The following is a 24022-nucleotide window of genomic DNA, read 5'->3' as shown; positions in this document are numbered from 1 at the left end:
CTCCTTCTCCAGCACCATGTCTGCCTGCATGTTGCCATTCTTCCTGTTATAATAACGGAGTAAACCTCTGAGACGTAAGCCAGCCCCAATGTAATGTTTGCCTTATAAGAGTTGCCTTGGTCATAATGTCTCTTCACGGCAATGAAACCCTGACGAAGACAGAGATATAGAGACAAAAGGAAAGATTGGATGAGGCCTTTCCAAACCCTGGCAACCCTCACTTCTGTGACAGAAGGCAGCCCCATAGCCAAACCCTCAGCACTGGCGTGCACCAGGCCTCATCACGGATTCCTGAACAAGGTAGGAAGTGGTAGACGTGTGATCTGCACATGGACACTTCCCTCAAGCCCTGCCAGTTGGCGGGACCTGAGATCTGACGCCCCCGGGTTACCCCCGTGAATGAACTGTCACTCACCTGTACACTGTCCCCATCTGGATGTAATGAAAAGCATCGATCTTCATCAACACTGCCTTTAAGAACATAAGCATGTGTATACATGTGAATAACAATTTGCATACAAACTGAGTAATCCAAGGGTTGTTATAAATCATTTCGTTTATAAATCATTACGTTTATAAATCATTACGTTTCCTTAACACAGTGGTTCTCAACCTTCCTAATGCTGCGACCCTTGAATACAGTTGTTGTGAGCCTAGCCTTTAATGCTGACCCATCTCTCCAGCCCCAGGTTCCTCATGTTGGGGTGACCCCCAACCATAAAATTATCTTCCTTGCCACTTCATAATTGTTACTGTTATCAGTCATAATATAAATACCTGTGATTTCCAATGGTCTTAGATACTGCCAACCCTGTGAAAGGGTTATTCAACCCCCAAGGGGGGTCACAACCCACAGGCTGAGAACCACTGCATGCAGTTTCCAAAAGCTTTGCTTGTTAACTGAGGTGCTTTCTAAGGAAATGGCATATGAGCAAAGGAAAAGGGAAAAACATATGACAGCTGGCTCCCCCTCCCACATTACCAGCATTAGCTGGCACTCCCAAATAGCACCCCAATTGCAAGCCTTCCTAATGCCTCTTCCAATTAGCTCTACCAAATATATTTGGGTAATCCAGTTCTGCAACCCCAAACAACTTCACTCCAAACCGTTCCCCAAGGAAAGCGCCAGTGGTTTTATTGAGCAGCACATTATTTCCAAACACCAAGAGAAAGACAGCAGATCAAACTCACCCGCTGGACGTCGTAATGGAGTCCCCGGATGGCAAAGCTTGGGTCATACTCATACTTCCTGATTTCCACAGGATACTGAGAGAGGAGAGAGGACACATGGCTTAGCTAAGGATGAAAGAAGAGGACAGACATGGGGGTGCACACCTGGGCCCCCAGCAGTTACAAAGTGTGGCAGAAAGATCAGGAGTTCAAGGCTATTCTCGGCTACACACTGGGTTCAAGGGTAGCCTGGGCTACCTGAGTCCCTGTCTTTAAGAAAAAGGAAAGAAAAAGAGGGCACTGAGCTCAGGATGGGCACGGATCTGCCCTGTACGGAGGCTCGGGAGTCGTTATATTCTGGTGGGAAAGTGATGCCAGCAGGGACAGACCACGGCTTGGTCCTCTATGTCTCTATCCTGCCCTGAGCTCTGTCCGTTGTCCAGGCTGAGATTAGACCTCATCCTCTTGAACCAACCCATCTGCACACTGAACACCATCATGTAGTGCTCTGCAATGGTCGCTCTTAACTGTCAGCCTGACGGGATCTAATACCACCATGGAGACAAACCTCTGGGCATGTCTGAGTTGTTTCTAGATTGGTCTAATGGAGGAGCAAAGACCAGCCTAAATATGGGCAGCACCGTGCCATGGGACTGAATGAAAAAGACTGAGCTGGCCACCAGCATTCCTTGCTGCTTCCTAACTACAGACACAATGTGACCAGCCTCCACTAGCCTAGGGGTGGGTCCTGCTCCAAGTCCTCTGCAATGATGGACTGTACCCTCAAGCTGTAAGCCCAAATCTCCTTCTTTATCCTTGCCAAGTATTTTGTCATGGGAATATTAAGCAATAGAAGCTGCCCATTTCCGTGACATCCAAATGAGGTCACTTCAGGAGGAGCATCTGTAAGGATCGTCCATACAGCTCCCACTATGCTCGCTGCTCTTGCCCAGCTGTGCCGGCTGGGGAACCCCACAGCCACTGTGATGTCCCAGGGAACCATCTCCCTGTGGCTCCCACCCACTTCCACTGCTCTGAGACCACACGGAGCTTTTGGAGACAGCCTGGTGTCTGCCGTTTCCTAAGTACATATCCTCGATCACATTATACAAAAATGTCAGTCTCCCCTCTGTACTGTATGAGAATCCAGGACCTTCCCTTTCCCTAGACCCAGAGCTGAGAGCACCCACTTGCCAGTTTCTGCTGCCTGCCTGTTGGTGCTGCCGTGCCCATTTTACAGAAAGAAAAGCTGGGCAAGCATCAAGACCCGCAGTGAGCCTGCTAAGCCACACTGCTGTTGGCTCCCTGGAACCACCCAGCACCACCTGCCTGAAGGCACATGGCAAGTTTTCAAGTCAGGCTGCACAAAGCACTGACTTAAATGTCACATTTGGGCTCATTTATCTTACACCTGTGTGTGGGCCAAGAAATCCCCAACCTGATATTTCTCCCCGTGGGTGTTCTCAAGACTTCTGAACACCATGTACGGTTCTGCATATTTACTGAGATGCGTGCCAGAGCCCACACTACACCAGCCCTGACGATGTGGTTCTGCTCACTGAAAGGAGGTCAGCATTGCCGTCTGAAGCCTCCGTTAGCCTGGGGATGGGGTCGGGGAGTGTCACGAGCATCTCCCAGCCATGCTGTGCTAAGCTCACTGCTCAGCAAGCAAGAGACAATGTCTCCTGCTTGTTTGTGGCTCAGAGTTCTGAGGATTAGGTCACCAAGCTGCACAGTGGTTGAGCCTTGGATCTGTGTCACATCAGTCCACCCCCAACCCACCTACTCCATCCTCAACCAGCCCAGAGTCCATCCTAGGGTTTCTATTGCTCCATAAGACACCATGGTCAAGAGCTGGAGAGACGGCTCAGTAGTTAAAAGCACTGGCTGCTCTTCCAGAGGTCCTGAGTCAATTCCCAGCACTCACATGGCAGAGCACAGTTGTAACTCCAGTTCTAGGGGATTTGACATCTTCGTATAGACATACATGCAGATAAAACATCAATGCATACAAAATTTAAAAACAAAACAAAACAAAAACCCACCATGATGACTGTCTTTGTCAGAGATTGTATTTCTGTACAAAACAACATGACCAAGAAGCAAGTTGGGGAGGAAAGACTTTATTCAACTTACACTTCCACTCATCACCAAAGGAAGTCAGGACAGGACACAGGGCAGGAACTTGGAGCTGATGCAGAGGCCATGGAGGGTGTTAGTTATTGGCTTGCTTCCCCTGGCTTGCTCAGCTTGCTTTCATATAGAACCCAGGACTACCAGCCCAGGGATGGCACCACGCACAAGGGGCCCTCCCCACCTTGATCACTAACTGAGAACATGCCTTACAGCTGGATCTCATGGAGGCCTTTCCTCAAGGGAGGCTCCTTCCTCTGTGGTAACTCCAGCTTGTGTCAAGTTGACACACAAAAACAAAAACCAGTACAATGACCAAAAGCAACTTGGGGTGGGGGATTTATTCCACTTATAACTCTCAGGTCACCCACTGTCAAGGGAAGTCAGGGCAGGAACTCAAGCAGAGGCCGAGAGGAACCTGCCCAGCCTGCTTTCTTCTAGCACCCAGCAACACATGGAACTCTATAAGCTGGGCCCCCAGCATCAATCAATACTCAGTAAGTGCCCTATAGACTTGCCTGCAGGCAATTTGATAGAGGCATTTTCTCAAGTGAGTTTCCTATTCACAAACAACTCTAGCTTGTGTCAAGTTGACAAAAAAACAAAAAACAAAAAACAAAAAACAAAAAAACAAAAAAACCCTAACCAGTATAGCCCCTCTCCTTCGAGGCAGCAGCTACCAAGTCAGAAGCTCCACAAGCTGGCTGGAAGTATTTCCATGCAGCCGAAAACCAATAGTCCATGGCTTTGAGGACAGACAGAAACAGCTGAGCCTCAACAGACCAACAGCTTCAGGAAAAACACTTTAATCAGCAGGCTAATAAAGCCCAAAGTTTGCCCTGTTCAGAATAGCCCTAGTAACATTAATTCCTGAGTTCGACAGAAGACTCAGGCGTCCCCCCACGCTAAGGTGACTCCCACAATGCTGGAGCCTGGCTGTGTTCCACCTTTGTGGCTAACTGCAACCATCTGAATGGCTAACAGTTTCCACAGTGCAGGAAGGACAGATGCCCGTGAACGTACTGGTCGGTCAAAGCTTTTAGTCTGGTATTTCACGGAGCCTGGATCATGAGTCTGGCTGAAAATGAAGCTCTTTCAAACCTCACCAAAGACAAAGCAAAGATAGCGCAACCTCCATAGAGTGCTGGCTTCCATCCAGCGGCAGAGCGCACACACCTGGACCTCAAGCATTTGTTGAGTGACTTTGGGTCAAGCACTGTGCCAGGGACAGAGAATACAAGTGTCAGTGTCGGTTCCAGGGAAGTTCCACTGTACCCTGGGAGCCATGTTATGGGCCAGCGAACACTCCCAGAGCACAATGCCTCACAGTGATCCATGCTAGAGAGAGAGAGAGGCCAGTGTGCGGGCCAGACAGCTGAGAGGAAAAGCAGCCCTGTGCTGTCTGGGGCAAGCGAGAAGACCACAGAAGGCAGCACTAACAGGCCTATTAAAAATTTTCCAGAATGGAGAGACAGCTCGGGGGAGTGTTTGCTTCTCTTACGTTTAATTTGTTTGTTTGTTTGGTTTGGGTTTTGGAGACAGGGTTTCTCTATATAGCCCTGGCTGTCCTGGAACTGACTATGTAGACCAGACTGGCTTTGAACTCAGAGAGAGATCTGCCTGCTCTGCCTCCAGAGTGCTGGGATTGAAGGTGTGTGCCACCACCATCTGACTACATTTACTTACTTTAAAATAAAGAGGAAGACTGGGGAGACAGTGCTGGCCCAGGGCAGTTTCCAGCACCCACATCCAGTAGTTCCAACCACCTATAGCTCCAGCTCTGAGGGATCCAATGCCCTCTTCTGATCTCCATGGACACACACTCATGTGTGCAATACACACAGATACACATAATTCATTAAAAAAAAAACTCACTTGCTAGCAGGTGGAGAACAGACAATGGGACATAAACAGAAGTGCTGGTGCCAAGATGAAGGCCCCTGATGTACTTAGACAAGACAACTGCTCAGTCCAGGGCAGTGGCAACAGGAGAGATAAGAAGCACATGGGTTCAAGATCATATGGTTTTTTTGGTTTTGTTTTTTTTTTTGGTTTTTTGAGACAGGGTTTCTCTGCGAAGTCTGTAGACCAGGCTGGTCTTGAACTCAGAAATCCACCTGCCTCTGCCTACCAAGTGCTGGGATTACAGGTGTGCGCCACCACTGCCCAGCCTCAAGATCATGTTTTAAGTGAGTTCTCACATATCGGTAGAGTGCTCGCTCACAGCTGCAGAAATGACTTCCCTGGAGGACAACACGGACAGGCTAAGGAGAGTCTCTGTGCAGTGGAGAAGCCTAAACATCCATCCCTCAGTAGATCAAAGGCAACACCCAACGACATGTCCGCTATTCTGCAATGACAACTGCACTTGGCCTCTGACATCTCAAAACCCAGAATCCATTCTACCATGAGGAAAAACAACAAGCCAACGTAGGAGAGACATCTTACTATGCTACGCTATCCCAAACGAGGACAGCAGAAAGCACGGAAGTCAGCTAACTGAGGGGCCTTGCCCAGTGCTGTGCCAACATGAAGAAACACCAGAGAGGGTATCCATGCCAGCATCAAATCTCCACGTGACAAGGCCCAACAGGAACAGAATGTCAGCATTAGGGAAGTGAACAGGGGGATAGTCGGTCTTATTGCAGCAGCTTTTCTATATGCTAAGCCGTTAAAAAAAAAAATCTTAAAATGGATGTGGGGGTGTCAGAGGTTGGTGGAGTTTGAATCTGAGCAGAAAGGTGGTCACCAGTCACTTAACAGGGAGAGAAGGGGATCAGCAAAGTGGCGCCATGGGTAAAGGCTGCAGTTAGGCCTCAAAGCCAGGGCAAATGGCTGGCTGAGGTGCCTATGTAACATATCAAAGTGGACGCCGGCTGCCAGGGTCTCTAGCATCCCTCAGTCTCTACATGCCACAGGGCCATGGCTGGCATACCCTGCCCCCTGCTCTGAACTCTCCAGCCCAGATACCGGACACGGCTTCCCCCACATCCCCAGCTCTTCTGGCCGCCACCATTTTGGCTATGCCAGTCTCTTGGCCCAGGCCACCCCTCTTGGTTGGTGGCTCCTTTCCTCTCCCTCCTGTCCCTACATGGCCCAGCTCAGTCAGGCCATGTTTACTCTGGATTGTCCCAGATGTCCCTGCCTCTGCTCTGCTCTCCCTTTTCCCTACAATAAGCCTTCTCCTCCCCTATACCCAAGCGCAGTCTCGTCCTGCGTTTTTTATTTCTTTATTTTTTTTTTCATTTAGCTGTCAAGCTTGATGATATGAGTTCAATCTCCAGGACCACACGGTGGAAAAAGAGCACTGACTCCTGAGAGTCGTTCTCACTTCTGTGCGTGTGAATGCACGTGTACACACACACACACACACACACACACACACACACTGACTCCTGAAAGTCGTTCTCACTTCTGTGCATGTGAATGCACGTGTACACACACACACACACACACACACACACACACACACACACACATGCACACACACCCAGAGGACGCTGACAAAGGTGTGAAATCAGGAGACGACATCAGGAGCCCTTCTAACATTACCATGCTTATTGGAAAACATGAAATGAAAATACATATAGTTATCACTCAATTCTTGTATTTCTGTCTTCATGAAAAATTATTTTTTTGTAAAGACTTATTTATTTATTTATTATATGTAAATACACTGTAACTGTCTGTCTTCAGACACCCCAGAAGAGGGTGTCAGATCTCATTATGGATGGTTGTGAGCCACCATGTGGTTGCTGGGATTTGAACTCAGGACCTTCGGAAGAGCAGTCAGTGCTCTTAACTGCTGAGCCATCTTTACAGCCCCCCAAAATTATTCTTGTTTTTAAATTTTTTAAAGGTTTTTTTTAAGGAGTTGAGCTTTTTGTACTGTCTTGCTAGCAAGAGGTTAAACTGCAAACCAACTGTCCTATCACTCTGCATTCCGAACACAGATGCCTTTCCGGCCCTGTGCTCAGAGAGAACGGCACAGAACTCAACACTCCTTGGAAGAAGTGTTTAATCAGAGCAAGAGAAGAATCTGCAGCTGTATGACTGGCTCTATCAATATGTATGATGTTATTAGTATTATCATGATATTTTTATCAAAGTGACTAATAGATTCAGTGGGATTTCAATAGTCTCCAATCTAGTGCTTTTCAATGATTCTGCCTTCTACTTATAACAGCACCAGACCAATCAGAGACCCTGTCTCAGGGGAAGTAGACAACACTCCTAAAGATGACGCCCAAGGTTGCTTTCTGACTCCCACCTGTACACATACTTGTACACACCCATGCACTTGCACACACACATGAACACTCATGCACACACATACACACAACTAGGTTCTAGGTTAAGAGTTACTTAGAAAGTTGGAATGGACCCAAAACTGCTTCTTCACCCTGCAGCCACTCACTACAGAGTTTCTGTACAAGGGCAGGGTCTGGGCATGAATGCGCAGGGCTGTCTACTCTTCAGACACCAAAGGGGTCAAAGGAAAAAGGAGGAGGGTCGCTGTAGCCTTACCCTGTGTTCGTTGATGAGAAGGTCCCGGGCAGCATTGAAGATGAGTGTGTGGAGGTGCTTGGAATAGAATACCAGGGTGTAATCATAATCAAAGCCATATATTTCGATGTCTGACAGGCTCATCTCATTGTTCGAGAAAATGGCGTCTGGATTCAGCAAGTTGTTCATGATGGATGGAACCAATTCTAGGAGCAAAGAAAAGAACCTGTCATCTCCTGGGATAGATAGGGGTTGGGTGGCTTCTAAACAGAGGGAGCAGTTTGCACATCCATATAATGTTCAGAACGGGCAGATCCAAGTCTGGGGATGCAGCTCAGTGGTACAGCACTTCAGAGGAGAGGAGGAGGGAGGAAGAGGAGAGGAGGGAGGAGGAAGAGGAGAGGAGGGAGGAGGAAGAGGAGAGGAGGGAGGAGGAAGAGGAGAGGAGGGAGGAGGAGGAAGACAAAGGTAGGTTCGTGGGGACAGAAAGGATGAGGAGGTGACTGTTACTGGGTCTAGAATTTCTTTCCAGGTGGTAGAAATACTCTCAATTTGATTGTGGTGTTGGGCACAGACGAATGCATTCCATGAATACACTAAGTCAATGGGTAGGGCTCCTGGAGTCCTCATGGGAGTTCAGAGGAATCTCCATCACGTACATCAATGAGACTGCCACGGAGAAAACATGTGCTGCTGTGTCTCAACAGATCAACATTTTAAAATATATGTTGATTATGGGTTTTATAAGTATACATCATGAAATTTAAATATACCCCAGTAATCAGAAAAAGACAGGGAGAGAGAGAAACATTCTAACATTCAATGTACTGACTACCCATGTTTTCCATACATATCCTATAAGGCTATCCTTACTGTACAAACAGGCCTGTGTGGCAGCCTCCAAAGTTCATATCCAACCACAAGCTCACAGTACTGTAGACGCTGAGAAAACGACCTCAGGCTACTACATAAAACTTCAATATGTGTATTACGTAAGTGTACCATAACCAACCTGACATTTGACTCATTTAATTTCTTCGTACTTAATAACACCACCTTTTCGGTGAACAGATCACTTCCTTCAGCTGCCTCCTTAGGGGTGAGATCACCCCACCCAACATCAGAGCCCACCAGACGGGAAGGCAGTTTGTACTGCGACAGGTCTCTCTGTTTGAGGGACGGCTATCACATCGTTTCTCTTCTTTCTTAAAGGGATTCCAAACATTCCTTCTACCTTACAATTTCCATGAGTTCAAATGGACCCTTACAGCAATGCGAGCTGCAAGGTGAGGGCGAGGGAGAACTGGGGCTCAGAGGCAGAGTGTGCGCTCAGCATCCCAGCACTGAAAACATACCCTTAAGATGAAATAGAGACTGTCAGTGCTTTAGCTCTGCACTGTGTTGGAATATTTTCCTATATTGATCCCCCCCAAAATAATTCATCTTTAGCCATGTACTTTTTGTTGTTGTTGTTGTTGTTGTTGTTGTTGTTGTTGTTGTTTTTTCAAGACAGGGTTTCTCTGTATAGCCCTGGCTGTCCTGGAACTCACTTTATAGACCAGGCTGGCCTCCAACTCAGAAATCCACCTGCCTCTGCCTCCCCAGTGCTGGGATTAAAGGCGTGCGCCACCACCGCCCGGCTCTATTTTTTTTTTTTTTTTCCTTAGGCATGGACTTTTAACAACATATGATTTTTTTTTCTTTCCATTTTTTATTAGGTATTTAGCTCATTTACATTTCCAATGCTATACCAAAAGTCCCCCATACCCACCCACCCCCACTCCCCTACCCACCCACTCCCCCTTTTTGGCCCTGTCGTTCCCCTGTTCTGGGGCATATAAAGTTTGTGTGTCCAATGGGCCTCTCTTTCCAGTGATGGCCGACTAGGCCATCTTTTGATACATATGCAGCTAGAGTCAAGAGCTCCGGGGTACTGGTTAGTTCATAATGTTGATCGACCTATAGGGTTGCAGATCCCTTTAGCTCCTTGGCTACTTTCTCTAGCTCCTCCATTGGGAGCCCTGTGATCCATCCATTAGCTGACTGTGGGCATCCACTTCTGTGTTTGCTAGGCCCCGGCATATTCTCACAAGAGACAGCTACATCTGGGTCCTTTCGATAAAATCTTGCTAGTGTATGCAATGGTGTCAGCGTTTGGATGCTGATTATGGGGTGGATCCCTGGATAAGGCAGTCTCTACATGGTCCATCCTTTCATCTCAGTTCCAAACTTTGTCTCTGTAACTCCTTCCAAGGGTGTTTTGTTCCCACTTCTAAGGAGGGGCATAGTGTCCACACTTCAGTCTTCATTTTTCTTGAGTTTCATGTGTTTAGGAAATTGTATCTTATATCTTGGGTATCCTAGGTTTTGGGCTAATATCCACTTATCTGTGAGTACATATTGTGTGAATTCCTTTGTGAATGTGTTACCTCACTCAGGATGATGCCCTCCAGGTCCATCCATTTGGCTAGGAATTTCATAAATTCATTCTTTTTAATAGCTGAGTAATACTCCATTGTGTAGATGTACCACATTTTCTGTATCCATTCCTCTGTTGAGGGGCATCTGGGTTCTTTCCAGCTTCTGGCTATTATAAATAAGGCTGCTATGAAGATAGTGGAGCATGTGTCCTTCTTACCAGTTGGGGCATCTTCTGGATATATGCCCAGGAGAGGTATTGCTGGATCCTCCGGTAGTACTATGTCCAATTTTCTGAGGAACCGCCAGACGGATTTCCAGAGTGGTTGTACAAGCCTACAATCCCACCAACAATGGAGGAGTGTTCCTCTTTCTCCACATCCTCGCCAGCATCTGCTGTCACCTGAATTTTTGATCTTAGCCATTCTGACTGGTGTGAGGTGGAATCTCAAGGTTGTTTTGATTTGCATTTCCCTGATGATTAAGGATGTTGAACATTTTTTCAGGTGCTTCTCTGCCATTCGGTATTCCTCAGGTGAGAATTCTTTGTTCAGTTCTGAGCCCCATTTTTTAATGGGGTTATTTGATTTTCTGAAGTCCACCTTCTTGAGTTCTTTATATATGTTGGATATTAGTCCCCTATCTGATTTAGGATAGGTAAAGATCCTTTCCCAATCTGTTGGTGGTCTCTTTGTCTTATTGATGGTGTCTTTTGCCTTGCAGAAACTTTGGAGTTTCATTAGGTCCCATTTGTCAATTCTCGATCTTACAGCACAAGCCATTGCTGTTCTGTTCAGGAATTTTTCCCCTGTGCCCATATCTTCAAGGCTTTTCCCCACTTTCTCCTCTACAAGTTTCAGTGTCTCTGGTTTTATGTGAAGTTCTTTGATCCATTTAGATTTGACCTTAGTACAAGGAGATAAGTATGGATCGATTCGCATTCTTCTACAAGATAACAACCAGTTGCGCCAGCACCATTTGTTGAAAATGCTGTCTTTCTTCCACTGGATGGTTTTAGCTCCCTTGTCGAAGATCAAGTGACCATAGGTGTGTGGGTTCATTTCTGGGTCTTCAATTCTATTCCATTGGTCTACTTGTCTGTCTCTATACCAGTACCATGCAGTTTTTACCACAATTGCTCTGTAGTAAAGCTTTAGGTCAGGCATGGTGATTCCACCAGAGGTACTTTTATCCTTGAGAAGAGTTTTTGCTATCCTAGGTTTTTTGTTATTCCAGATGAATTTGCAAATTGCTCCTTCTAATTCGTTGAAGAATTGAGTTGGAATTTTGATGGGGATTGCATTGAATCTGTAGATTGCTTTTGGCAAGATAGCCATTTTTACAATATTGATCCTGCCAATCCATGAGCATGGGAGATCTTTCCATCTTCTGAGATCTTCTTTAATTTCTTTCTTCAGAGACTTGAAGTTTTTATCATACAGATCTTTCACTTCCTTAGTTAGAGTCACGCCGAGATATTTTATATTATTTGTGACTATTGAGAAGGGTGTTGTTTCCCTAATTTCTTTCTCAGCCTGTTTATTCTTTGTGTAGAGAAAGGCCATTGACTTGTTTGAGTTAATTTTATATCCAGCTACTTCACCGAAGCTGTTTATCAGGTTTAGGAGTTCTCTGGTGGAATTTTTAGGGTCACTTATATATACTATCATATCATCTGCAAAAAGTGATATTTTGACTTCCTCCTTTCCAATTTGTATCCCCTTGATCTCCTTTTGTTGTCGAATTGCTCTGGCTAATACTTCAAGTACTATGTTGAAAAGGTAGGGAGAAAGTGGGCAGCCTTGTCTAGTCCCTGATTTTAGTGGGATTGCTTCCAGCTTCTCTCCATTTACTTTGATGTTGGCTACTGGTTTGCTGTAGATTGCTTTTATCATGTTTAGGTATGGGCCTTGAATTCCTGATCTTTCCAGAACTTTTATCATGAATGGGTGTTGGATCTTGTCAAATGCTTTTTCTGCATCCAACGAGATGATCATGTGGTTTTTGTCTTTGAGTTTGTTTATATAGTGGATTACATTGATGGATTTTCGTATATTAAACCATCCCTGCATTCCTGGAATAAAACCTACTTGGTCAGGATGGATGATTGCTTTAATGTGTTCTTGGATTCGGTTAGCGAGAATTTTATTGAGGATTTTTGCATCAATATTCATAAGAGAAATTGGTCTGAAGTTCTCTATCTTTGTTGGATCTTTCTGTGGTTTAGGTATCAGAGTAATAGTGGCTTCATAAAATGAGTTGGGTAGAGTACTTTCTACTTCTATCTTGTGAAAAAGTTTGTGCAGAACTGGAATTAGATCTTCTTTGAAGGTCTGATAGAACTCTGCACTAAACCCGTCTGGTCCTGGGCTTTTTTTGGCTGGGAGACTATTTATAACTGCTTCTATTTCTTTAGGGGATATGGGACTGTTTAGAAGGTCAACTTGATCCTGATTCAACTTTGGTACCTGGTATCTGTCCAGAAATTTGTCCATTTCGTCCAGGTTTTCCAGTTTTGTTGAGTATAGCCTTTTGTAGAAGGATCTGATGGTGTTTTGGATTTCTTCAGGATCTGTTGTTATGTCTCCCTTTTCAGTTCTGATTTTGTTAATTAGGATTTTGTCTCTGTGCTCTCTAGTGAGTCTAGCTAAGGGTTTATCTATCTTGTTGATTTTCTCAAAGAACCAACTCCTCGTTTGGTTAATTCTTTGAATAGTTCTTCTTGTTTCCACTTGGTTGATTTCACCCCTGAGTTTGATTATTTCCTGCCGTCTACTCCTCTTGGGTGAATTTGCTTCCTTTTTTTCTAGAGCTTTTAGATGTGTTGTCAAGCTGCTAGTATGTGCTCTCTCCCGTTTCTTCATGGAGGCACTCAGAGCTATGAGTTTCCCTCTTAGAAATGCTTTCATTGTGTCCCAAAGGTTTGGGTACGTTGTGGCTTCATTTTCATTAAACTCTAAAAAGTCTTTAATTTCTTTCTTTATTCCTTCCTTGACCAAGGTATCATTGAGAAGAGTGTTGTTCAGTTTCCACGTGAGTGTTGGCTTTCTGTTATTTTTTTTGTTATCGAAGATCAGCCTTAGTGCATGGTGATCTGATAGGATACATGGGACAATTTCAATATTTTTGAATCTGTTGAGGCCTGTTTTGTGACCTATTATGTGGTCAATTTTGGAGAAGGTACCATGAGGTGCTGAGAAGAAGGTATATCCTTTTGTTTTAGGATAAAATGTTCTGTAGATATCTGTCAGATCCATTTGTTTCATCACTTCTGTTAGTTTCAGTGTGTCCCTGTTTAGTTTCTGTTTCCATGATCTGTCCATTGGTGAAAGTGGTGTGTTGAAGTCTCCCACTATTATTGTGTGAGGTGCAATGTGTGCTTTGAGCTTTACTAAAGTTTCTTTAATGAATGTGGCTGCCCTTGTATTTGGAGCATAGATATTCAGAATTGAGAGTTCCTCTTGGAGGATTTTACCTTTGATGAGAACAAAGTGCCCCTCCTTGTCTTTTTTGATGACTTTGGGTTGGAAGTCAATCTTATCAGATATTAGGATGGCTACTCCAGCTTGTTTCTTCATACCATTTGCTTGGAAAATTGTTTTCCAGCCTTTTATTCTGAGGTAGTGTCTATCTTTTTCTCTGAGATGTGTCTCCTGTAAACAGCAAAATGTTGGGTCTTGTTTGTGTAGCCAGTTTGTTAGTCTATGTCTTTTTATTGGGGAGTTGAGACCATTGATGTTAAGAGATATTAAGGAAAAGTAATTGTTGCTTCCTGTTATTTTTGTTGTTAAAGTTGGCATTCTGTTCTTGTGGCTGTCTTCTTTTAGGTTTGTTGAGGGATTACCTTCTTGTTTTTTCTAGGGCATTGTTCCAGTTCTTGTATTGGCTTTTTTCTGTTATTAACCTTTGAAGGGCTGGATTTGTGGAGAGATAATGTGTGAATTTGGTTTTGTTGTGGAATACTTTGGTTTCTCCATCTATGGTAATTGAGAGTTTGGCTGGGTATAGTATCCTGGGCTGGAATTTGTGTTCTCTTAGTGTCTGTATAACATCTGTCCAGGCTCTTCTGGCTTTCATAGTCTCTGGTGAAAAATCTGGTGTAATTCTGATAGGCTTGCCTTTGTATGTTACTTGACCTTTTTCCCTTACTGCTTTTAGTATTCTATCTTTATTTAGTGCATTTGTTGTTCTGATTATTATGTGTCGGGAGGAGTTTCTTTTCTGGTCCAGTCTATTTGGAGTTCTGTAGGCTTCTTGTATGTTCATAGGTATCTCTTTCTTTATATTTGGGAAGTTTTCTTCAATAATTTTGTTGAAGATGTTTGCTGGTCCTTTGAGTTGAAAATCTTCATTCTCATCCACTCCTATTATCCGTAGGTTTGGTCTTCTCATTGTGTCCTGGATTTCCTGGATATTTTGAGTTAGGATCTTTTTGCATTTTCCATTTTCTTTGATTGTTGTGCCGATGTTCTCTATGGAATCTTCTGCACCTGAGATTCTCTCTTCCATCTCTTGTATTCTGTTGCTGATGCTCAAATCTATGGTTCCAGATTTCTTTCCTAGGGTTTCTATCTCCAGTGTTGCCTCACTTTGAGTTTTCTTTATTGTTTCTACTTCCCTTTTTAGGTCTAGTATGGTTTTGTTCATTTCCATCACCTGTTTGTATGTTTTTTCCTCTTTTTCTGTAAGGACTTCTACCTGTTTGATTGTGTTTTCCTGTTTTTCTTTAAGGACTTGTAACTCTTTAGCAGTGTTCTCCTGTATTTCTTTAAGTGATTTATTAAAGTCCTTCTTGATGTCCTCTACCATCATCATGAGATATGCTTTTAAATCTAGGTCTAGGTTTTCGGGTGTGTTGGGGTGCCCTGGACTGGGCGAAGTGGGAGTGCTGGGTTCTGATGATGGTGAGTGGTCTTGGTTCCTGTTAGTAGGATTCCTACGTTTACCTTTCGCCATCTGGTAATCTCTGGAGTTAGTAGTTATAGTTGACTCTGTTTAGAGATTGTTCTTCTGGTGATTCTGTTACCGTCTCTCAGCAGACCTGGGAGACAGATTCTCTCCTCTGAGTTTCAGTGCTCAGAGCACTCTCTGCTGGCAAGCTCTCTTACAGGGAAGGTGCGCAGATATCTTGTTTTTGGACCTCCTCCTGGTCGAAGAAGAAGGCCCAAAACAGGGCCTCTCTCAGAAGCTGTGTTGCTTTGGCAGTTCCCAGAAGCTGTCAGCTTCTGTGGTGCAGACTCTCACCTGTTCAGACTAAAATCCTAAGTTCCAGGGAGTCCTGGAACCAAGATGGTGACCGCTGCTCCTGAGGCTGAGGCCGCCTCCCAAGCCAGGCGGACACCTGTCCTCTGGTCCGGATGGTGGCTGGCTGTCTGCGGCCTGCCAAGGCTGCTGCCTCAGCGGCTCTGTGCTTCCGCCCGTCCCAGAAGCTGTCCGGTTCTCTGGCGCACCCTCTAACCTGTTCAGACTAATTTCCTAAGTTCTGCTGAGTCCCGGAACCAAGATGGCGACCGCTGCTGCTGAGGCTGAGGCCGCCTCCCAAGCCAGGCGGACACCTGTCCTCTGGTCCGGACGGTGGCCGGCTGTCTGCAGCCCGCCAAGGGTGCTGCCTCAGCGGCTCTGTGCTTCTGCCCGTCCCAGCAGCTGTCCGGTTCTCTGGCGCACCCTCTAACCTGTTCAGACTAATTTCCTAAGTTCTGCTGAGTCCCGGAACCAAGATGGCGACCGCTCAACATATGATTTTTAACAAGACTAAAGCCATGTCCACACCTGCTTCGGCTCTCACCACATCCAGACACCATAAAGATTGAACACCACAGACTCTGAAGACAGCGTCCCCACAGCCACGTTGGTAGCTTCCACAGAATGAGAGAGAGAGACAGAGACAGAGACAGAGACAGAGAGACAGAAAGACAGACAGAGATAGCACAGAGAGAGAACAGGGTGTGTGTATGTGTGAGTGTGCTGTGGTGTATGTATGCTGTGGTGTGTGTGTGTGTGTATGGTGTGTGTGCTGTGGCATGTGTGTGTGCTGTGGCATGTGTTTATGGGGTGTGTGTGTGTGTGTATGTGGTGTATGTGTGTACTGTTTCGTGTGTGTGTGTGTGTGTGTGTGTGTGCGCTGTGGTGTGTGTGCTATGGCATGTGTGTGTGCTGTGGCATGTGTTTATGGGGTGTGTGTGTGTGTGTGTGTATGTGGTGTATGTGTGTACTGTTTCGTGTGTGTGTGTGTGCTGTGGTGTGTGTGCTATGGCATGTGTGTGTGCTGTGGCATGTGTGTATGGTGTGTGTGTGTACTGTGGGGTGTGTTTGTGTGTGTGTATGTATATATGTGTGCTGTGGTGTGTGTGTGCTGTGGTATGTGGGGGGGGGTGAGTGTGGGTGTGTACTGTGGTATGTGAGTGTGCCCCTGAACCACCCCCAATCAATCAATCAAATGTAAAACTGTAAGTATTTTTAAAAACAAAAACATAACTAAATAGAGCCAAGTCTGCTCATTATTTTTACTTCTTTTGACCATGACCTCAGTAATCATCAAGGAGCCATCTAAGTAATCAAGACATGCCAAGCTTATCGGTCACTTGACCAGACCCCTCCCTACCAGGGCAGGGTCCCAGCCACAGCCCTGCAAGTTAGAGCCCTCGGAAAACCCATCAAAAGCTAGAAAAACCTCACAGACCTGCAGTCAGTGCCACATGGTTACCCCTGAGGTAAATTCCCAAATACATCAAATTAAAATCCCACTTATACCCCACATGGTTCCAAGCCAGTGCTGGCGAAGGCGTGAGTGGGCACAATTTTGCTCACACTGACATTTCTACAAAACTCTCCCAACAAATGACACATTTTCATTAGTGTCCTTCATTAAAAACAACAAGGCCTTGGGTTTCGGAGTGAGGGTGGCGGTGGTGGTTCTCTGTCTCATTCACAAGTGGCACAGCTCTGAGGACAGTAAATAGACTAAGAAGGAAACAAGAGGCAGACAGCTCACAAGAACTCACCGCAGGCTGGGAGAAGGCAGCACTGCCCAATCCTTAGGGTATGATACCAAAGACCCCTGCTATGTGACAGGGCCTCTGTAGGTGATACTATTTCCTGAGTATAACAGATTCACCCAGATGACGTAGGTGAAGCCAGATGGCTTATGGTGTGCCCAAAAGCTCCCCTTTCACAAGTGACCTTCATGTGGGACGCTCCAACAGCTTGCTTTAGTGTAGGCTTATATTTAGAAAAAGCGCTGGCAAGAAAGCCCTCTGCCTTCTCACAGCCCAAGCCAGTGTCCTGCAGCCCTGAAGAAAAAGGCAGTGCATGAGAAACACCCCACAGGTCATCCGGGTAGGGCCGCCCAAGGCTCCCCAGGGCTGATCACCAACAGGCTGTCCATCACATGAGGGTCACCACCTCCACACCTGGCTGCGTCACATTCTGTCTTCAACACAGGCACAGGGGGCCACATCAGAAGCCTGAAGAGACCTCAGCTCCTTTCTAATGTGACATCACGAACAGACTGCCTCTCCCAGTCACCCACAGAACTAACTGCAGAGGTAGACCCGGGAGTGGGTGTAATGGAGAAAGTGAGTTTCTTTTGCACACAACAGAGACAGCAAGAGGTACAACTGGTGCAGGGAAGTGGAACTCTGAGCGCCACAAGCCACAGTGAGTTGCAGGCTCAGCAACATACACACCTTGACCCACTGAGCCATCTCACCAACCCTAATTTATACACTGTGACAAATTTCCATACTGCTTTTCTCAGCAGCTGTACATTCTTCTGATTTGCTTTTTTAAGATTCCCCTCAGAATATCATTCATTGACTCAATTCTATTTTTACCACCGACAGGAAAAGAAAATGAACAGAGGCAAAATTTAGGTTGAGTCTGGTATCTTCCCTCTAAAGTGCATGAAGATCTGAGCTCGAAAAGTACAACTTTGGTCAACCTTGCTTGTTCCTCTATGTATTCGTATTTGCTAAGTAACTCTCCATTAATAAAAAGCCTCCAGTCAGGCAGGGTTACCAGTGTCAGTCACAGAGCAAATGTGGGGAGAGCACCAAATAGAAATCCACGGTCAAGGGATTTCCTCACATATTCAAAGGCAAGGTGACTGTCATTCAGCTATTGGGCAGGCAGTCTGGAGAGTCGCTAAGAGTTAACAAAGCGGGTACTATGGAGACGTCTCAGAGCAGGAAGACTGAGGCCAGCACTCATGTGAAAAGCTGGTGCAGGTGTATGGGTGTTTGAAATCTCAGCACTATATGCAGAGAGAGGGGGGATCCCTGAAACCCATGACTAGTCTACCTGAGGTGTCTCAGGTTCAGTGAGAGACCCTATCTCAAAACTTAAGGTAAGGTAGATCTAGATCAAGGAAGACACTGAATGTTGACCTCTGACCTCTGCATACAAGCACATGCATACATGTCTTGTACCCAAACAAGTTCATGTAACGAGAGAGAGAGAGAGAGAGAGAGAGAGGGAGAGAAGTCTCTTTCTATCAGGAAGTCTCTTGCCATTATTCCAGAAACCAGACAGAAAGGTGAGTTTGACAAGAGGGTCCCACGGCTGCAAGGGATAAGCAAGCAATGTTTGTGGACTCCAGCTCTTCGTGCTCAGCCAGTGTGGTTTCCACATCTCAGACCTGTGCCTCTCTTTCCAAGCACAGGGCTAGGGTGGGGTGAGGGAGGACTACTAGTCTCCTCCCTTCCCCCTCCCATTCCTGGTTCCAGCCAGCTTTGCTCAGCAGGCCCTGAGAAACTACAAGTGGCACCCATCACTTTGAAGGCAGCACAGATGTGACAGAGAAGCCTCAAGATAAAGAAGCCGGGAAGGCCAATCCACCCCAGGGAGGTGGCCTGACCTTGGCATAAATGAAAACTGAACTTTTGAGTAGAGCCATCTGGAAGAACAGCTGATCAGGGCCTCCCATTCTTCCACTGCCAGCACTGTGAGGAACTTGTCCCACTGAGTGGTGTGGGCCCATGAGGCCTCAGTGTGATTCCCTTCCTGACTCCAGGGGCAAGTGCCCAATGCCAGCCCAACACCGTGAGGTGTCTGGGGCAGGCACAGAGTATCCCCTGCCTATGGGTCCTGCTGGGTACATTTCTGGGCCTATTTGGTAATTTCAAGGAAGAACCAATTTTTTCCTTCCAACTTTGGGCCTAGAGAAGATAATTCTGGAGGGAAAAGGGATTCTTGCCGGAAGGCTGGCAAGAGCAAGGTGGGAAGCAGGAGGGACAGCTCAGGGACAGCTCCTCGATGCCTGGACCGCGACATGCTTAGAGCAAGCACCTCTGACATTCCAATAGCACGAGCCTATAAAATGGCTTCTCTTGATTGATTTTATTTCTGTGGTGCCAGGAATCCAACCCGCCCAGGGCTTCGTGCCCATAGGCAAGCACTGGAACTCAGCTTCTTTCAAAAACACTTCTTTTTTGACCTTCAAACGTAAGTCACCTTACGTTTTTTAATTGCTTTTCAAGGACATTTCAGCTGCCTGAAAGTCTGTCTGCATGAAAGTCTATTTTTTTGCTCTGCATTAAAGGTATTCCCCAACCTCTTAAAGCTGTCCTTCATACCTACTTCAATGGGACACGTGGTCTACGGTCTGTGTCTCCACCACACACTGCTGAGCCTGTGTCAAACAAAGTCTGCCTTTCCATGTATGCTTCATGGAAGAATCTCGAGGAAGGTTTTCTCATACAACATACACCATGTAAAACAGAGTTTTTAAAAAAAATTAAATATTAAAAAGACATAAAAAAATTATGACTAGAACATAACTTTCTGAATAACAAATTTTTAAAAATCCAAACAATATGTTGAAAAGGAAAGTATTGGCAGATTTACAAAGTAGGGGCATATTAGACAAAAAAAAAAAATTCAAAAACAAAAATATCCTTAATAAATTTTAAAGTCTATGAAAAGGAAATTAAATGCTAATTAACAAATGTTCAACCACCCTGAGTGTTAAAAAGAAGGGGGTGGGGGGGCTGGGGAGATGGTTCAGCAGTTAAGAGCACTGACTGTTCTTCCAGAAGTCCTGAGTTCAATTCCCAGCAACCACATGGTGGCTCATAACCATCTGTAATGGGGCTCACATACATTAATTAATTAATTAATTAATTAATTAAATCTTTTTTTTAAAAAGTAAATAAAGCCGTTTGGACACCACACACTGATCTGTGCTGATTTCATATACACAGTTTTCTATGGGAAGCAAGCGATCCTTGGCAAAGAGATCAAAATAAGACGCCATTTTCCTCCTGTCTGCATCTAGGGCGTTCTTGTTGCTAGTGCTGTCTGCTTTTGGTAAGGATAGAGTGAAAAACTGGGGCTAGGGCTGGGGCGGGGCTGGGGCTTTGCACTTTCCTCCGGGCAGTTTCAGAACAGAAAAGAGCATTTTGCAAACTTTCTGGAAGGTAGCCGGCCATCAGCACCAGGAAGATCACTGTCTTTGACACACTCTCTCACTTTCCAGGATATCTCGGCTAGGGAAACATTCAGCTATGGATAAAGATGTGTACACAGAGATACTGTTACAGTGCTCTCAGTAAAGCAAACACTGGGGGAGACAGGCTCATGCAAGACTTCTGAGCTCAGGAACCCAAGGCATATATATCCCTAAGAAGGCATTACCTACCAACAGGGAGCGGGCGCACACTGGACAACTCTCCAGTTCCACTTGACAGAGGCCATAATCCCAGAAACACTATGATGACATTCTCTCCATTATCAAAGTTATGACTTAACTTTATTTATGAGTGTATATAAATTATTTAGCTATGCCAGGCGTGCTGCTGCTGCATGTTTGTAATTCCAGCACTGGGGAGGCTCAGGATGATCAAGGGTTCCAGACGAGCCTGGACTATATGAGAGAGCCTGTCTCAAAATGTCAAGGGCTGAGAATATAACTCTTGGGTGGAGGGCTTGCCTAGCATCAAGGGGTGACCTCGGCTTTGATCTCAGCTCCACAAATAAAACAAAATTAGTCAGGGTTTTTGTTTTTTGTCATATGCTAGATTTAAGTTCTTTTCTCAGGGAGGCAGAAAAAGAATATATAAATTCAAAAGGCCTTGCAGAAGAAACAGGGCTTTTTCCTAGTGCATTTAACAGTTACAAAAATCAGACAGAGCCTCTTATTTTCCCAATACAGGAGCCAGATCTCTGAATCTCCACAGTGCTCAAAACGCCCAGCTCTTAGTGATCACGCGCACTTACACTCTGCATGAGGTACACGTAAAACAGCCCCAGACTGAGCTCTAGCAACTATGCTCAAGCTGCAGAGGGGGACAGAGGGATGACACAGATTGCTCATTCAGGGTACACATTCTATGGTATGCAATATGTACTGGCTTGAGTGTAAGTGTCCCCATAGGCTCATATACTTTAATACTTAGTCTCCAATGGGTGGCAGTAACTGAAGAGGTTTAGGAGACGTGGCCTTGCTGGAGAAAGCATGTAGCTGGAGGTGGCTTTGAGACTTAAAAGCTTCACACCACTTCTGGTTCACTCTCTCTACTTGGATCTTGTGGTTGGGGTGTGACCCCTCGGCTTCTTGCTTCTGTTGTCACACGCCTCGGCCATGCCTCCCCTCTAGGGCAGATCCTTACCACTCTAAGCCAAAACAAACTCTTTTCTCTTTAAGTTGCCTTGGCCATGGTATTTTATCACAGTAACAGAAAAGTAATTAAAGCACAATATATTTCTAAGATTTTATTTTTTCATTTTTAATTTTTTGGGACATGGATTGGAACTCACTGTGTGGATCAGACTAGTCTCAAACTCAGAGATCCACCTGCCTCTGCCTCCAAAGTGCTAAGATTAAAAGTATGAACCACTGTGATGGTCTGTATATGCTTGGCTCAGGGAATGGCACTATTAGGAGGTGTGGCCCTGTTGGAGTAGGTGTGTCACTGTGGGAGTGGGCTTAAGACCCTCATCCTAGCTACGTGGAACTCAGTCTTCCACTAGCAGCCTTCAGATGAAGATGTAGAATTCTCAGCTCCTTCTGCACCATGACTGCCTGGATGCTGCCCTGTTCCCACCTTGATGATAATGGACTGAATCTCTGAACCTGTAAGACAGCCCCAATTAAATGTTGTCCTTATAAGAGTTGCCTTGGTCTTGTGTCTGTTCACAGCAGTAAAGCCCTAACTAAGACACCCACCCCCAGTCCAAAATATGTTTCTATATTCATAAGTCAACAAAAGATGTAAGATACAGATGTTCTTTGGCTTTCAGGATAATACCCTAGAACCCATAGCAAGTTTAAAATATTACAGTTGAAAATGCATTTGGCCAATCAGAAGAGTGCCTTGTTGGTTCAAAACCACTTGGAAGGTTTGTACGGTTTGAATCCATGCCCAGCATTGAGGGCTGGGAACATTTAATAGATTTTACCTAAAGGAAGCCATATCTCAACCTAGGCTACACCCCAGTATAGCCTGAGAACACTTAGGTTAGATTCCAACTAGAAAGATTACAACCCAACAGGGCACACTGTAGAGGATGGCTTGTGTAGCCCAAACTCACTGCTACAGATTGTTCCTCTCTTCATCACTTCCTGAGCATCTCAACCCTTCTAAGAAATGACCAAAAGGACCAAAGCACGTACCCTCCAGCTTCTTCCAGGACACTGCCCAACAGCTGCAGTTGCTGACTGAAGGCAAGACAGACACACGGTCCCTCCCTCATCTTGGCCTGGGGACCTGCCTCAAGACAAGCAAAATGGGCCAGACGCCTTTCTTTACCTCTGCTGTGATGTCACAGCTTTACTGAGGTACAAATTGTGTGCAAGGAGCTGCATATCCAACATAGAAGTCCAAAAAATCAAAGGGTGTTCCTCCCAACCCTGCAGCCCCCCTTCCCTTGCCCCTGCTGCTCTGGGTTCAGATTCCTATGCTCATCTCCAGAACTTTCTGCAAATAAGGTCATCCGACGAGGCATGTTTTTTATAACCTGGTTTTCCTACTTGCAAACCTAACAGGATGTTAGCACCTACAGGCCTCCTATTTGTCAGCACAGTAGAGGGGATGCAGCAAGAGTTATTAGTTAGAAAGCCCAGGCTGTCAGTGGGTGGAGGAAATCTGCATGTCTATTGCTGGCAGGGGACACAGAGGGCTGGCTCTTCCATGGGGACAGACAATGCAGATGTCATTAACATGGCTTCTAATAACCGAAAGAGAAACTTTTACCTTTCCAGCAGGATTCTGCATCATCTCCAGCAATCCATGACAAATAGAATTACTCATCTAAAAAACATTGCTAACGCACATGACATTTATGCTACTCCCACTGGAAGTTAAAATTATACCTTATTACTCTGTATTAACTATAACTCCCACTGCTCCACAGAAACCCATCACACTTCCTCAGGTTCCGGAAATAAAAGCACACACAACCGCACGGAGATGAGATTAAATATAATAATGGCTTGATGGCAACCTCATCTTAAGGTAAGTCATTTAATAGAAAAATAAAGCTAACTGCTCAAGAGAAAAGTGCATTTAGCTTCAAGGGGCAAAGTTTCTTAGAAGGAAACAGAGCCAAAGATACCCAAAGATGAAACACTCTTGCCCGAAGGGTACTGAGACAGAAAAGGAAGGGACAATGGTGCCTTCCCATAGTTCACACACTGGGGAACCTCACCGTCAGGGTCTCAATTAACACAAGAATTCTAAAGGCAAAGTTCTGATCTGATCTGCAGAGGACCCAAAAGCAGGGCAGGAGGTTTTCAGCCAGCAAACCACTGAGTGTGGGCAAAAGCCAAGCACACAGTAGGTTCTTTGTAAACTTGTGC

General features: G+C 45.5%; 1 protein-coding gene across 2 annotated transcripts in view; it reads right to left on the bottom strand.

Moving 5' to 3' along the window:
• The window catches only part of Nt5dc3 (5'-nucleotidase domain containing 3), a 59398-nt gene that overhangs the window by 25594 nt on the left and 9782 nt on the right, over nt 1–24022 (bottom strand). For both annotated transcript variants that reach the window (XR_003948574.1, NM_175331.3), the window contains exons 2-4: nt 7831–8015; nt 1192–1266; nt 416–471 (exon numbers count right to left, since the gene is read on the bottom strand). Coding sequence is in view for 1 of the 2 variants with exons in the window: in NM_175331.3 (NP_780540.2) it covers nt 416–471; nt 1192–1266; nt 7831–8015 (316 nt within the window). In the remaining variant the exon portion in view is untranslated. The remainder of the gene's footprint in view (nt 1–415; nt 472–1191; nt 1267–7830; nt 8016–24022) is intronic.

This window comes from Mus musculus, chromosome 10, assembly GCF_000001635.26.
Source record: "Mus musculus strain C57BL/6J chromosome 10, GRCm38.p6 C57BL/6J".
Lineage (NCBI taxonomy): Eukaryota > Metazoa > Chordata > Mammalia > Rodentia > Muridae > Mus > Mus musculus.
Note: the sequence above shows the minus strand (reverse complement) of the source record. Positions and strands in the feature narration are given on the sequence as shown.